The sequence below is a fragment of the Aphis gossypii genome, chromosome 1, assembly GCF_020184175.1.
Source record: "Aphis gossypii isolate Hap1 chromosome 1, ASM2018417v2, whole genome shotgun sequence".
Classification (NCBI taxonomy): domain Eukaryota; kingdom Metazoa; phylum Arthropoda; class Insecta; order Hemiptera; family Aphididae; genus Aphis; species Aphis gossypii.
The window spans coordinates 8,156,218-8,171,786 of record NC_065530.1 but is presented as its reverse complement, the minus strand read 5'-3'; the positions used below and the strand labels follow the sequence as shown (position 1 = coordinate 8,171,786).

Below are 15,569 nucleotides of genomic sequence, written 5' to 3'. Positions count from 1 at the left end.
ATCGATCCATGTGACCATGCCCCATGTGTAATCCATCGTAAATATTGTTATTTATTAACAATAGGGCGGATTGTGAGATTTATTATAATACATATATTTTGTATTCACTACGTTTTGTAAAATTTACTTGACAATATTCGGTCGGCCGTTTGTTTGAAAATTCGACTATATAATATAGTTCCAAGTATGGGTATAGGGGATAAATATTAATAAATAATAATAATTAATAATATATCGTTTTGGCCATTTTTTCGGATCGATAAAAAATAAGAAGGAAATATTTTCAGTGTTGTTCGGTTGTAATAAAAATCGTGACGGTAAATCGAGCATTTAACTTCAATTAAATCAATTGAATACAATGGATTAGCATTTATAGCACTGTTGTAAATCGACAGCAGACGACAAATTTGTTTAAACGTATACTTTTTTTTATCGTTGATGCTTCGCGCGCGTTTAGGCACCACTTGCGCGCGCCGCGCAGTGATAAAAGAACCAACACATACGTTTTGTTATACATATTATTATTATTTGTTATAATAGATAAGTGATATTTCCTTGTGGGCGGGCGGTCGAAAATCGGGGTAAAAAAAAGAAAAAAAAAAAGTGAACGTCAAATGATAAATAACGCGGCGAAAAAACTGGCGATTACATTTAGCGCACCGCGAGCCTAAAATTCTCGGTTCAAATTGTTTTCCTACCGTTCTCGTCAAACGCTTCGTACACACGCCCATCAAATAAGTGCATCGGCGGAGTGTGGGTTCGCCGTCAAAGCTGTGTGCGCCGCCGGTAAGAGATCGCTCAATTCGCAGTATTGTGTGTGTCGCGTTCCTTTCACGGTCACGCCAGCCGCCTCGTTGGCTCGTTTGTTGTGTCGCCCGACACGCATAATACCTACGATTCTTTTTTTAATTACAGTTAATCGTTAATTGCCATTCGTCATTACTGATGCTGCTTTTGCTGCTACCGCGAATCGCCGCCTAATAATAGTATATACTGTTACTGTGCACTTACACAATATATGATAAATGTAATAATACTATTCGTATCGTCGGTGGGCGCTGTAGAGACCATAAAATCGTACGGTTTGTCGTTATTTGTTTTCCATTCATCGCTTGCGTTACACTTCCCAATAGATTGATATTATAATATTATAACAATGTAAAGCTGTACGTTTTTTGTTTTCACAACGGTTGACGAATACTACCATTAAATTGACCTGATCATCATTATCCACGTATCCACTATTTTAATGTATTATCTATATGTGTAATAATATTTGGCAGGTACTGCTAACAACCGTAACGTTTACTAGGTATCATAGTTTTTATTTTTGATTATTGATCGATTACCTATCTATCCTTGTTTCTGGGTCATATAGGTATCTACTTGAATTTTATTCGTCAAATATTCTTCTCCCTTTGCTTATTTGTATATCCTCAGTATAATAAATTCAAAGCTAACACTGATCAAAATATTATTATCTACTTTTATTTCATGAATTTATAGAATTTTGTTTTAATTGTTTTTTTTATAAATTTTTATAAATTTTTTTACTAATACCTACCTAGAAATTTTTTTATTACTTTAAAATAACAATTTTTTTTTTTATAAATTATATAATTCATTGTGTGATAAGATTTTAAACTGCAACTGATTTTAAGATATATTTTGAATTGATACCAAAACATGAGAATCATTAATAGTGAATATTATATTAAATTAAATTACTTAACTGTTAGATTATAATATTGAAATTAGTGACTAGTGAGTCATAAATTATAAGATATTACATATTAATGCAAAATAATTATATATATATATAATTAAATGTGTATTTTGCTTCACTTTTTAAGTTTCTTAAGAATGTTATAAAGTTTTTTAAGAAATAATTTAGTGTTGGGTTTAATGTATTCCACCTACTATTTAACCATTTTATACTTACTAAAATTTTTAACGTACATTGTACGTATTTATTTATATTTTATATGAATCTCAATAAAATTAAAAGGGTTTGTAATTTCGTAACTATGAACTAATCATAAATTTACTTTTAAATGCATTAGGTACCTAACTTTTTACTAGATATTCAAAATTCTAGCAATTTCTAAAATTCTCTAATACTTGGACAGCAACACTTTGTTTTGCAAAAGCAAATCTTCAATCTCTATAGTTGCGAGATAAACATATTTAGTTGAATATAAATTTAAGATTATGTTGCTATGTTTAAAAATAAAACATTAATGTATTATATTAGTTATTATTCAAAATTTATATTGTTGGTTTGAGATATATAGTTGTATAAATATATAGCCTACCATTTATTATTTTTAAATATCCAAGTCTACTAACCTAGTTAATTTTAACTTAATATTTTATTAAATGTAATATGGGTAATTCTTTCAATTATAATAAATAATATAAATAATAATTCACAGTATCTAATTCCATTGGTTATTAAAATTGCTTAAATAATAATAATAATTTATAATAGCAACTATCAACATTTAAAATTTTGAATTTTTCTTTATCATAAATTGTTTATATTTATGTTATTAATTTATTTTCGTCTATCAATATGGCCAAGAGTTATTATGCAATTTATCAAATTTTAGTCATAGAGAGATTATTGGTAGAATACTTTATAAATCTTTTCTCATTTATTTCATTATTTTCCAATATAAATATATTAAAATATGGCCTAAAATTTATTAGTGTATAATGCTTAAGTAAATTAAATTTATTTACATTCAAAACTTAACATACCAAAATCTACCTATAACAATGTTTTAAATAAAAATAATAAGAAAATAAGAAATGTATATTTATTGGAAATTTTAATTTTTAGGTTAAATTAATAAACCTGGCAATATGGATCCGTGGGTGGTTACTCCTCAAGAATGGACACGTTTTTGCACACATTTTCAAGCATTGAAACCAGTAGGTGGTGTTATTACAGGTGAACAGGCCAAGGGATTTCTTTTACAATCTAGACTACCTCCACTAGTACTTGGTGCAATATGGTAAAATTATAAAACTATTTCTAATCATGTATTTATTTATTTTTAACTTTATTTAGGTTGTTATTATATTAAAATTAAATAATTTTTAGGGCTTTAGCTGATACTGATGCAGATGGCCGAATGAATATTATTGAATTTACTATTGCTTGCAAGTTAATTAGCCTTAAACTTAGAGGTTTAGAGTTACCTAAAGTCATCCCTAGTAATTTATGGAACTCTGTTCAGTCTCTAAGTAATTTAAAAATTACCTTTTTTATACTTAATTAAATTAAACTAATTTTAGAATGCATATTTTTAGATTCAGTTCCTAAAGCTTCGTCTCCACTTCTTACAAGTCCTCCATCAATGACTCCTGGAATTGCGCCACCCATGACTTTACCATTGTCAAATGTATCTCCTACAACAATTTTACCAGCAGTATCACCGCCATTAATACCAGCAGTAACACCACCATTAATACCAGCAGTAACACCGCCATTAATACCAGCAGCTCCTTCTCCTATTGGTTCAGCGAATTCTACAATTAGTCCAACTGTAAATAGGTCTTCTCCAGTTCAGATTGCTAATGTAGCAAATAATATGGCATTAGGAGGTCAAGCCGGTCCTATTAAACCTGCACTACCTGCTGCACCATCTCGTAAGTCTAGAAAATAATTCTGTTTTTTATTATATTAATTTTTATTATTTTACTTGTTTAGTTCCTGGTACACCAGTTGCTTCTATGCCAATGCCAATATCAATAGATTCTCCGTAAGTTTAAAAATACTATTATGAATTGGTATATATTTAAAATTTAATGAACAGAACTTTGTTAAGATTTTAATATTTTTTTTAGACAGTTTTCATTGAATATCAAATTCATGTTTGAAATATGTTTTAATAACATTTTTACTTTTTCTATGATAGTTAAATTATTCTATTAAGATTGCTTGTATGAAATTTTTATTTATCATAGTGGAAATCAGGAATGGGCAGTACCACATCAAACTAAATTGAAGTATACCCAAATTTTTAATACTACTGATCGCACGAGGACAGGATTTTTAACTGGAGTTCAAGCACGTGGTATCATGGTGGCCACTCAATTACCACAAAATGTCCTAGCACAAATATGGTAAAGTTTTATTGGTACAAGTTATAAATCTTTCATGTGTAATTAATATTAATGTGTTTTGATTTTTGAAGGAATCTCTCTGATATGGATAAAGATGGTCAGTTATGCTGTGATGAGTTTGTCTTAGCTATGTATTTGTGTGATTTGGCTAAATCCGGGGAAAAAATTCGCATTCCTTTACCCCCTGAACTTATACCTCCATCTGTTCGACGTCAACGTCAGAATAGTTTAACTGCTCCAAGTGAAGGAACTCCCGAGTCTGATTCTTGTTTAGTAAATCAAACAACTTTTGAGGATAAACGCAAAGAGAATTTTGAAAAAGGACAAGCTGAGTTGGAACGACGCCGTAAAGCTCTATTGGAAATACAGAGAAAAGAACAAGAGGAACGAGAGCGTAAAGAAAGGGAAGAGCAAGATAGAAGAGAAAAAATACGATTAGAACAAGAAAAAAGGAGACAAGATGAACTTGAAATACAAATGAGGAAACAAAGAGAATTAGAACAGGAAAGAGAAGAGCAAAGAAAAAGAGCTCAAGAACAAAGAGAAGCTGCTAGGAAGTAAGTTTCATTTTGTTAAGTTTTACTTATTATAATAATTTATTGGATTTTTTTTAATAAAATTAAGGGAAATGGAGAGGCAGCGCCAATTAGAGTGGGAAAAACAAAGAAGTATGGAACTTCAACAACAACGACAAAAGGAACAAGAAACAGTATTGAAATTAAAAGGCAAAAATCAAAGCTTAAGCATTGATTTACAACAGATGGTAAGTTGTTAATTGAAAATTAATAATTTGTGTATTAATCTGTGAATTCAATATTTTTAGACTGATAAAGTGCGTGAGTTATCACAAAAAATTAGTGAGACTCGTGCAAGTGTAACAGGAGTAAAATCTACTATTGATAGTATGCGTACTACACGAGACACTCAAATGAATGAAATGTCACGTTTAAAATCTACTTTGAAAGAACAAAATCAACGTCTTATCACTGTCAGTCAAGAAAAAATACGTTTAGAAGCCAAGAACAAAATGAATTCTAGTACTGAAAGTTCAGAAGTACAAGAACAAACACAATTAGCAATTTCAAATAAAAAGTTATCATTCAAAAGTTTACAAGATAAAATTAATGATCTTAATTCACAAGTAAAATCATACTTAATTATTATTTGGAATTTTATTTTTAAATTGTCTTATCTGTTTTTTTAGATTGAACTCAAAAAACAAGATGTGGAAAATAATAACAGTTCTATTGATCAATTAAAAACACAGTTGACTAAGCTTGTAGAAGATTGTGAAAAAATCTATCCAAATTATGAAGAAAACACTAAGAAAGTTATAGAAATGAAGAAAAGTAAAGCAAAAGAAATGTCATCTTGGGGTGATGATGCATGGAATTCAGCACCAACTACTGACTGGGTTGAAGAAAAGTCTGCACCTTCTCTTGGTACTAGTTTATAAATTATTTTTATATATTTTAAAGTTGCTAATTTTAATATTATTTATAATGTATAAATTTATAGAATCAAGTGCATACAAAAAATGTCGAGCTTTATATGAGTTTGAAGCTCGCAACACTGATGAATTATCTTTTCAACCCGGTGATATTATTATGGTTCCATTGGAACAAAATGCAGAACCTGGATGGTTAACAGGAGAATTGAAAAACAAGACGGGATGGTTTCCAGAATCTTATGTTGAAACAGTTGATGGTTCAGATGATATTCGTGATATTATTGCCAATCGTCAGGCTCCTTTAGAAGACAATTTTGTATCTACTCAAAAACCATTAGAGTAAAGATATTTTTCAATTCAATATTTAATACATTTTATAACATAATGTAATTGTAGGGGAATTGCTGAATTACCAGAAAATGAGCTTGGACAAGGATTTGAAACTGATGAGTTTAGTACTTCATATCCTACTAAACTTGTTGTAGGACTTGGTAAATCAGTAAATATTAAAGCACAAGCATTAAGTAATTGGACTGGTAAAGACAGTACTTATTTGTCATTGATTGCTGGTGATATTATTGAAGTAACTGAAAATCAAGTATGTATTAATGATTAATTATTTATTTATATATCATAGAAATCAATTATAAGACAATTCTATGGGGTTTTTAATTTTATAGTGTTTATATTTTGAACATTTAGTTGTTATTTAAACTTATTTTCCCCTTTTAATGCCTCTTCCTTTTAATATTACTATATTACATTTTATGTTCAATAATTAACCCATAACAAGGTTTTTACACTTTTCATTCATCATCACATTATAGTTATCTATAGTCATGGTTTTACGTTTACAGCTTGATTATAAACTACTCTCACTATTTTTATTTATTCCTCTTTAACTCATCTTCATGTTAGAAGTCTTTTAGAATTATGGAAAAAGCCAATAATTTTGAAAATTACTTGCAGCCTGCAAGCCACATCCAGTAAATCAATTTGAATTTGCACAATATTGACTATAAATAGGGTCTTGGTTGGGTCTAATTTTTTTCCTGTTATTAAGAACACCTAGTTCTTGGTTACAATTTTAATGAAAATGATTTTAAAAAACTATTAAGAGCACACCTGCGTGTGCATGTGGGATTATCTCCATCTTACATAGATACAATTCAACAAATTATTGTTCAGCAGAATCAATCTTATAGGATTTTATTGATATTTTAATATTTTACATTACTAGAACTCATTTAAAAATTAAAATATCAATAAAAGTCTATGAGGTGCCCTAGATAATATTATGACTTTTATTTCTTTAAAAGTAAAATGTACAGTTTAAATGTAATGTGAACACTTAGTGGGGACCATCGCCTCATGTATATACTCCATCTTGAGAATAAACTACACATTGAATGTCTTTCCTTTTATAAGTCAAGGTTCTTATGTTTTTTCCTTCCTTTGATCCCTTGCAGTATACTTAATTATAGTTTTAACTTCCTTCTAAAATTTTAACCCCCCCCCCTTTTTAAATTTAATTTGTTACCAAGGCTGGCTCTTTAACTATATTAATGAATATTTCTATTATTCTCTTTATTGCTTTTATCCTCTATATTACTTGATTATTTATTCTATGATTTTATTAGTTCATTAGAGTTATAACTGAACTTAATTAATTCTTAATTTTAAATATTTGTTTATTTCTAGGATGATTGGTGGTATGGTAAAACTTCAGACAATCGTGTTGGCTGGTTTAAAAAATCGTGTGTGTCAATAATTGAAAATACAGTCAAAGATACAAGTATTCCAACTGATAAACAAGGTTTATATATTTAATATTATATTAATACCCACATTTGTTTTATTTTATGCTAAATATTCTCATCCATTGCAATCTTCAGTATCCTGTTTTGTTTTAACATTTTATGTATGTTAAGAATTTATTAATATAGTCAACTTAAGTCAGTTGTATATTTATTAATAAATTTAAATTGTTTTGTATATACTCTATTGGTGTTAAGAAGGAACCTCAGCAGTAGCTATAAGTTTTTGTTGAATAGCTATTAAGAAACTTCTGTTTGTCAACTAATAAATCAGAATATACACTTTTTGTATAGTAAATCGTGCCATTAAACATAAGTTGAATGCCAAAATTCCTTCTTATCATTAATAGAGTATAGATAACAGACCTGGGTAGCATTCAACAAAACGTGTTATAAAATTTGTTGTTTTCTTAAAAAAAAAATTTTGAACTAATTAACATTTGATATTATTTAGAATATTATATTGTTCTCTACCCATATGAGTCTGTGGAACCTGGAGATTTAAACATGAATCAGGATGAAGTGGTTCTAGTAACAAAAAAAGACGGTGATTGGTGGACAGGAATAATAGGTGACCGATCTGGAATATTTCCTTCTAATTATGTGCAATATCTTGATCCTCAGGTAAAGTTTATTTTTGTTAAATCGATATATTTAAAAACCATGTAAGTACAATGAAACCACTACCATAGTTCTAGTTTACATATGTCATAAAATTTTTTATTAATGTAAACTTTAATTATTTATTTATTAATGTAACCTTAATAATTTAAATTTTATTTGCTATAGTTATATCACATTAATCTTGTCTTAATAATAATCAAAAACTATTTAATTTTTAACATCATTTAATAGATATTAAATAATTTTAATTGTACACTTAAAATTTAAAAGTTAATAGAATTGAGGTTTCATTGTACTAATTTTTTTTATAATGTTTTGAATTGAATTTTATTTTTTAATTAATATGATTATATTTAGCCTAAGGAAACTACTATGAATAAGAATCCTCCATTCGAAACAGCTTCATCAGTAAAATCAGAAACTTCTGTTACTTCTTCACCATTAACTACTCCTATTATGCTTGAACCTCATAAACCTGATGGTAGTAGGTCAGTGACACCAGATCTAGCATCAACAAAGGTATGAATCCAATTAAGTTAAATAAAAAACAAATTGCTATTAATATTGTAATACACTCAACACTTACTGTTTCTGTTTAAACATTTAACACGTTCATAAATATTTTAATCCATTTTTAGAGGTTAAAACTATTGACTGGTTTTGTAGAAACTATTAATTGTCCAGAAACAGCTCAAAAATATTTTCTCTAATTTAAAGTAAATTGATTGAATAATATCATAATTAAAAACAAAAATCTTCATCTTATATATTTTGGAAAAAGTATATATATTTTAAGAATTTGCTATGTCACAATTTGTAAAAGAAATATAAACAGAGTTGATGTATTCAGACTGGAGAATATCACTACTTACTACACATTTAACAATGATTTATGTGTAGTGGTAATTTTTACCTAGCTGCTAGTATTGCGCTGCTTTCATATTATGTATCATATTGGCATACATATTTTTTACATATTGTACTTCAGTTAAAATTGAACACAATTTTGAATTTGATGTCTCATAAGTCACATTACAACTTTGCCTTTATAGTTTATTACTAATATAATTTTAAGGAAAATAATAAAATAGGCAGTATTTTAAAATTGAACATTTTTTAAGCAGGGGTAGAACACCGATAGATTTCAGGTAGTCTGACATAAGTGAATATTTTTTTATGAAATATATTCATACTATATTTAAAAATAGTTCAATAAATTCAATTTTTTTTCATTAATATTATTTTCAAATTTGTTAATTCTTATTATAACTAAATAATAACCTATTTATATTATTAATATATTTTTATATATACAGTTTAAAATTTGGAACTAGAATGTACTTATTTTTAATACTAATATTTATATGGTATTCATTAGGTAACAATAAAAAAAAAAAAAACATATTTTTAGATTGAAACTTTCTGGTTTGCCTAAACAAATTTACAGGCTTGAAATATTATTCTATTCCTCTCTTTTTTGCTTTTTTGTGAAAGTATAATTAGTAAAATTAATTAGAGAAATTTAAAAAGATCTAAAAAAAAAAAAAATGTAATTGCTATTTCATTTGATATTTAATTATTTTAGTAAGTATTATGTTCTATGCCAAATAATTTTTCTTGCTATAAATGAATTACTTGTACTTAATTTTACTTTAAAGTTTAAAGCAATAATATTACAATATAAATTAATACATTAATTAGTATCTATTATAATAATATTAATATAATATCATGTTAACTAAATATTTTGATTTAATTTTTCACAAATTTATTTTTACTAACATCCTTCATTTTATCTAGTTGCTATCATTCCATGCTTTTTGTGTATTTTTGTGAATTTTATTTATTGTTTGTTTGTTGCTGCCTATGGCTTGTGTTTTTGGTCATCAGAGGGAAAGCAGCGCAACAGAAGATAGTGAAAATGATGACAAGGTAAAATTTGCTTTCAGTGTTTTGTTTGCATGAAATACATTTTGTTAAATATAATAACAAAAGCTTTAATATAAAATTTTAAAGTTATTGTTAACTGAAATGTATGTTTAACCAGATATCCAAAGGAACAAAAAAAGCAGAAGTAGCAACTGTAATTGCACCATACACAGCCACTAGCACTGAACAATTAAGTTTACAACGAGGACAATTGGTAAAAATTAGAAAGAAGACTACCACTGGTTGGTGGGAAGGAGAGTTACAAGTAAATAATCATAATTAAAATGCATGATCATTATTTGAAAAATAATTTTTTTAATGTGATATTAGGCAAAAGGACAAAAACGTCAAATTGGTTGGTTTCCTGCATCTTATGTAAAACCATTAGGTAACACTGGTAGAGCAAATTCACCCGCTACAAAAAGTAATCAATCTGCAGTAATTCCTGTTACTACTACAACACCTTCCTCCAATAATACTCAAGGTAGCACAATAATAGTACTGTCTTTTTTGTTTAATCATTTAGTAATAATACTATTATTTCCAGAAAAAGTCATAGCGTTATTTCCATTTAATGCGGTTCACAATGATGAATTAACGTTCCAAAAGGATGAGATTATAACATTGGTGTCAAAAGATGAGCAAGCTTGGTGGAGAGGAGAATTAAATGGAAAAACTGGATTGTTTCCGAGTAATTACGTGGCACCTCTATGTAAGTAATATAAATTAACATTTATAGTATTAGATAATAATTTTATTACATACATTTTATTTGTATAAAATATGTATGTTTCAATTAAATAATAAAAAAAATCAGTTGACAAAATTTTTATGGATTACTAACAACTAATAGAAAATTTAAATTAAATTATTGATCATGAAATCATATTTTAATGCGTTCAAAAGATTATAATGAACTCTTCTAAATAGTTAGAATAATTTTATTATAAGTTGTTATGAATAGATTATAAGATAAAACTTATACTAACATCTTCTATATTCTGTCTCTTTTGTTTTTGTTTTGTTTTTTGTTTTTGTAGGAGTTTGTTATAGTCATTTGTTCACTGGCTAACGACCCATCAGGCGGATGAACTTCAGAATATTGTATGATTATTTTTGATTAAATTATGTATTATTTTTTTCAAAGCCTGATTAGTAAGTAAGTTTAATATTTATGATTTTTAATTATAAAAGTTAAGAAAATAACTTTTAGTCATAAACAAGACTTGTATTATTTTTTTTAGCTTTCAAACACCCATATTATAATCATTGCAATTGATGGGTCAGCCATTTATAAAAAAAATATTCTGTTAATTTATTTAATTAATACTATTTACCAAATTATCACTTTTAATATACAAATTTAATTTGTAAAATAACATACATTATGTGTTAGTAGAATTATTCTTTTTTATGATTTACTTAAGTGCAATATTTTCCCTCCATTTTATTATTAGATTATTTATTTTTTAGATATTTATTGTATAACTTGATTATACTATGTGAATTTTAATTTTTTTTTTTTTGTCATTATTGTTTAATATTTATATTAGAATCTCTTAAACTGATAATTGTTGTTATTATTATTATATACGTGTCAGTGTTACTATATATCTACTTAAATTTACGAACAAACGCCTAAATAACTTATTCCACAAAAGTTATAATTCTAAAATTGTTCATCTATTATCAATATTATAATATTTTGTTAAATATTAATTACCTCTTATCTATTGTTAAATTTGCATGATATGTAGTCAAATTTACTTATATTGTATTTAAATAGTTAATGTAGTAATTGTATTACTAACTCATATATTATTATATCATAACAATTAGAGGAGTTCATTATAAATAGTTGTAATGTGTGATAAATTTAGAATTAATTTGTATTATTTATCACTTACACAATATTATATTCTATTCACAATGGTATTTAAAAATATATAAAACATTTAAATTATTATAAAAATCTTTTCAATTTGTTCTACTTACCACCTTTTCCCAAAAGCTAGAAAGTTCATATTATTAATCAAGTATATATTTATTGTTTGAGATATTTATACAATATATATACTCATAAATATTTCATTTTTTATTTATTAAAACAGACTAATATTAATATAAGTATGTTTTATCATTCAATTTACACAATACACATGTACCTATGAATACTAAAATGTCAATTTCCAGTCACTTAAAAGTTAAAAGTGATCACTTACAATAATTGTATTAATCTTAAGCTATTATTTTATTAACATTTTTTGAATTAAAATAATTAATTTAGTAAATCATCAATTAAATATCAATATATATATATTTAAGCAAACGTATATGATATTTTAATGTTATTTTTTCAATTTAATTTTACTTTTCTTAATTTGTTGTGCAGTTGAATATTATAAGAAAAACCAAAATATATAATCCACATTATATCATCTTATTTAGTTTTTAAAATAAAAACCATCTCTACCTACATTAAATATTAAATAAATAAATATACACAACGTATAATATTAGATTACCTTTAGTCTAATATGATAAATCTTATGAAAAATATTTAATATTCTATTGTATTATAACCATGTAGCTGAAGTGACAATTAAAGTGAAATTAAATAAAGAAGAACGAAAACGACAACAGCATATTCATGAATTGATTACTACTGAACAGGCTTATATAGAAGATATGACTGCAGTACACGAAGTATTTATACTTATTAAATTCTATTAATTAGTTATTTCTTGATTATTTACCAACCATTATATGATTTAAAATTGTTATTTTTATGTAAGTTTGGTTATCAACTGAAGAGAGAATTATTAAGAATATACAAATGTTACTCCAAGAATTAATAAGAAATAGGAAATCTAAAATAAAAAATTTTAATTTTGAACCCATGAAATTCATATCAACATTAGTATGACAAACTATTATTTTTGATGATGCCAACAATATTTTTTCTTACTAAATCCACTGGCTACCCCCCTAATTTAATTTTTGCTACATATTATAAAATGCAACTATGTTCACAATTTTTAATTTTATTACACGTTTTTAGTGGCAATGTATAATATGTTGTAAAGGTTAAGAAAACAAATTGCATATCAATATAGTTTATAAATTACATTTATAAGCTATTCAACTTGGAAATTCAAATTTTATAATATTTGATCATTTTACTGTATAATTTATTCTAAATTATTTGTATTTAAAATATCAAACCTATCTAGTTCAGCAATAATATGCATTTTGTGTTAATTAGGTGTTTGAAAAGCCATTATATGAAAGTGGCGTTCTCACTAAATCCGACATCTGTAAAATTTTTATTAATTGGGAAGAAATTATAGAGTGTAATCAAATATTTTTGACGTAAGTTATTTTAGTACAAAAAAAATATAAATATTTTAGAATATTTAATTTTGACTTAAAACTGTTATTTTAAACCTTGTTAGTTAATATCAAAATATTTTGCAGATCATTACGGGTGCGTAGAGATATGAGTCCTGCTGGAATTGTACGAATAGTTGGTGATATTTTGTGTGAACATGTATGAAATAATAAAATTAATTCATTATAATATATACTTATGTATTTTTTTTTGTTTTTTTTTTTTAGTTTCCAAAAATGACTAGATATGTACGGTTTTGTAGTTGTCAATTAAATGCTGCAATCACTTTACAAAAACTTACTGAAACTAATCCAGCTTTTTGCGAAGTCACCAAACGTTGCCAAAGTGATTCTCGAATTAAAGGATTGCCATTGAGTTCATTTCTGATTAAACCCATGCAACGAATTACTAAATATCCTTTACTTGTACAAAAGGTATGTAAAAAATATTTTTAAAATCATAGAATTTAATATATATTTTATTATTGTTTATTTTTACAGATTTTAGATCATACTCCAAATTCTCATCCAGATCGTTTGCACCTAGAAGAGGCACATGCTAAAGCTGAAGAAATATGCCTTCAAGTATTTTTAGATTTATTTTCTATAAAATATATATTAAATAACTCTTATTCTTTTCAATTAATAGGTGAATGAAGGTGTCAGAGAAAAAGAAAATTCTGACCGTTTAGAGTGGTTGCAAACACATGTAAACAGTGAAGGATTAAGTGAAAAGTTAATATTTAACTCATTAACTAATTCCTTGGGGTCAAGAAAATTTCTACATTATGGATCTTTATCAAAAACTAAAAGTGGTAAAGAACTTGTTGGGTTCTTGATGAATGATATGTTTCTTCTTGTTAAACCAGTAAAACCAGCTACTTTGTCAGGACAATCATTTTCATTTGATAAATTTTTAGGAGATTCATTCAAAATTTATAAACAAGTAATTTCTTATATATTTTTTTAAACTAAATAACTAACAAGTTATTATTTTGTTGTTATTTAGCCTTTTTTATTAATGCTATTGAATATTGCTGACTCAGTGACTGATAGTGTTGAATTTCGAATTGATTATGATAATGTACCTATACTATTGTCATCTCCAAGTATTAATGAACGAAACTTGTGGTTAAAAAAATTAAATGAAGCCAAAAAGATTTTGATTGCTAGTGAAAAGAATCAAAAACAATTGATGGAATCAAGTACGTTATTTAATATTATTATTAGTATAATTATAATGTTTTTAAACATATTTTTCTGCTTTAGAAAAAGCAGATTTTGGTGCTTGTGGCAGAGTCTTAGTTATTGTTATGGATGGTAGAAAACTTCAAACTCCAAAACTCGGTAATTTATCATAAATTAACTAACTTGTTTTAAATGACTGAAAACTGATAATTTTATACTTATAAATATTGTTTTATTAATTTTAATGTATAAAATGAAATTATGTTTAGGTAAAAAAGCAGTATTCTGTGAAGTTAGTATGGGATCTCGAAAACAATGTACACCAGTAAATGAATCTCCTGATCCTAAGTGGGATTCATCAATGCAGTTCCTTGTCAAAGATATTCAAGATGATATTCTTTGTGTTACAGTGTTTAATAAAGGACATTATTCTCCCGATGGTAATGATGCTTTTAAACTAAAATTTGTTTGATATGAAAATTATGATAAGATAAAAACATTTTTTTAATTTATTTTTAAACTTTAATCTGTCTTTTAATTTAATTTAATTTTTTTATTGTAGAATTCTTAGGACGATCTGAAATTCGTGTATCAGAGATAATCCAATCAACTAAAAATAGCAGAGGACCTCTTACTAAACATTTGCAGTTGAGAGAAGTACAGACTGGTGTTATAACTTTAAAGTTGGATTTATGCCTATTTGATACAAATTGATAAAGAAATCATTTTTTTTTTCAATTGAAGAAAACTATATACTGATTATTTTAGTTTATTTTAACTTTTATACTTACTTACTACTTAGATTTAATATTATTAAATTATTTATTGTATGTTAATTGTTAAGTATTAATCTCATTTTTTTGTACCAATATTGGATTGATTTATATGTGAATGGTTTAATAGATTTATATGTACAAAAAAAATTATGTTACCAATAATTATTATTAAAATATTACAATTATTTAATTATTATTAGCTTATAATAAATATTATTGAATTTTACTTATTAGCTACTGAATAAATAAATATACCTTTAG

At 26.1% G+C, this 15,569-nt stretch overlaps 1 protein-coding gene across 5 annotated transcripts; it reads left to right on the top strand.

Annotated features, from left to right (window-relative positions):
• The first annotated feature begins 517 nt into the window (after positions 1-517).
• LOC114131053 (intersectin-1) lies at positions 518-15,541 on the top strand. Of its 5 annotated transcripts, none has more exons than XM_027996171.2 (29): positions 520-786; positions 2,846-3,020; positions 3,110-3,252; positions 3,319-3,657; positions 3,719-3,770; positions 3,976-4,134; positions 4,206-4,691; positions 4,759-4,897; positions 4,958-5,275; positions 5,339-5,576; positions 5,653-5,923; positions 5,981-6,182; positions 7,286-7,400; positions 7,856-8,025; positions 8,383-8,544; positions 9,916-9,957; positions 10,073-10,219; positions 10,285-10,438; positions 10,502-10,666; positions 12,545-12,660; positions 13,220-13,326; positions 13,432-13,504; positions 13,573-13,779; positions 13,846-13,929; positions 13,994-14,290; positions 14,354-14,549; positions 14,614-14,691; positions 14,802-14,972; positions 15,095-15,541. In XM_027996171.2, exons 2-29 carry the CDS (start codon positions 2,869-2,871, stop codon positions 15,244-15,246), a joined length of 4,935 nt encoding a protein of 1,644 aa, XP_027851972.2. In that variant the 5' UTR covers positions 520-786; positions 2,846-2,868; the 3' UTR covers positions 15,247-15,541. The 5 variants fall into 5 exon arrangements, with proteins under 5 accessions (XP_027851975.2, XP_027851972.2, XP_050057579.1 ...); XM_050201622.1 differs by lacking the exon at positions 520-786 and adding an exon at positions 796-986; XM_027996172.2 differs by lacking the exon at positions 520-786 and adding an exon at positions 796-1,077.
• Positions 15,542-15,569: the final 28 nt, after the last annotated feature.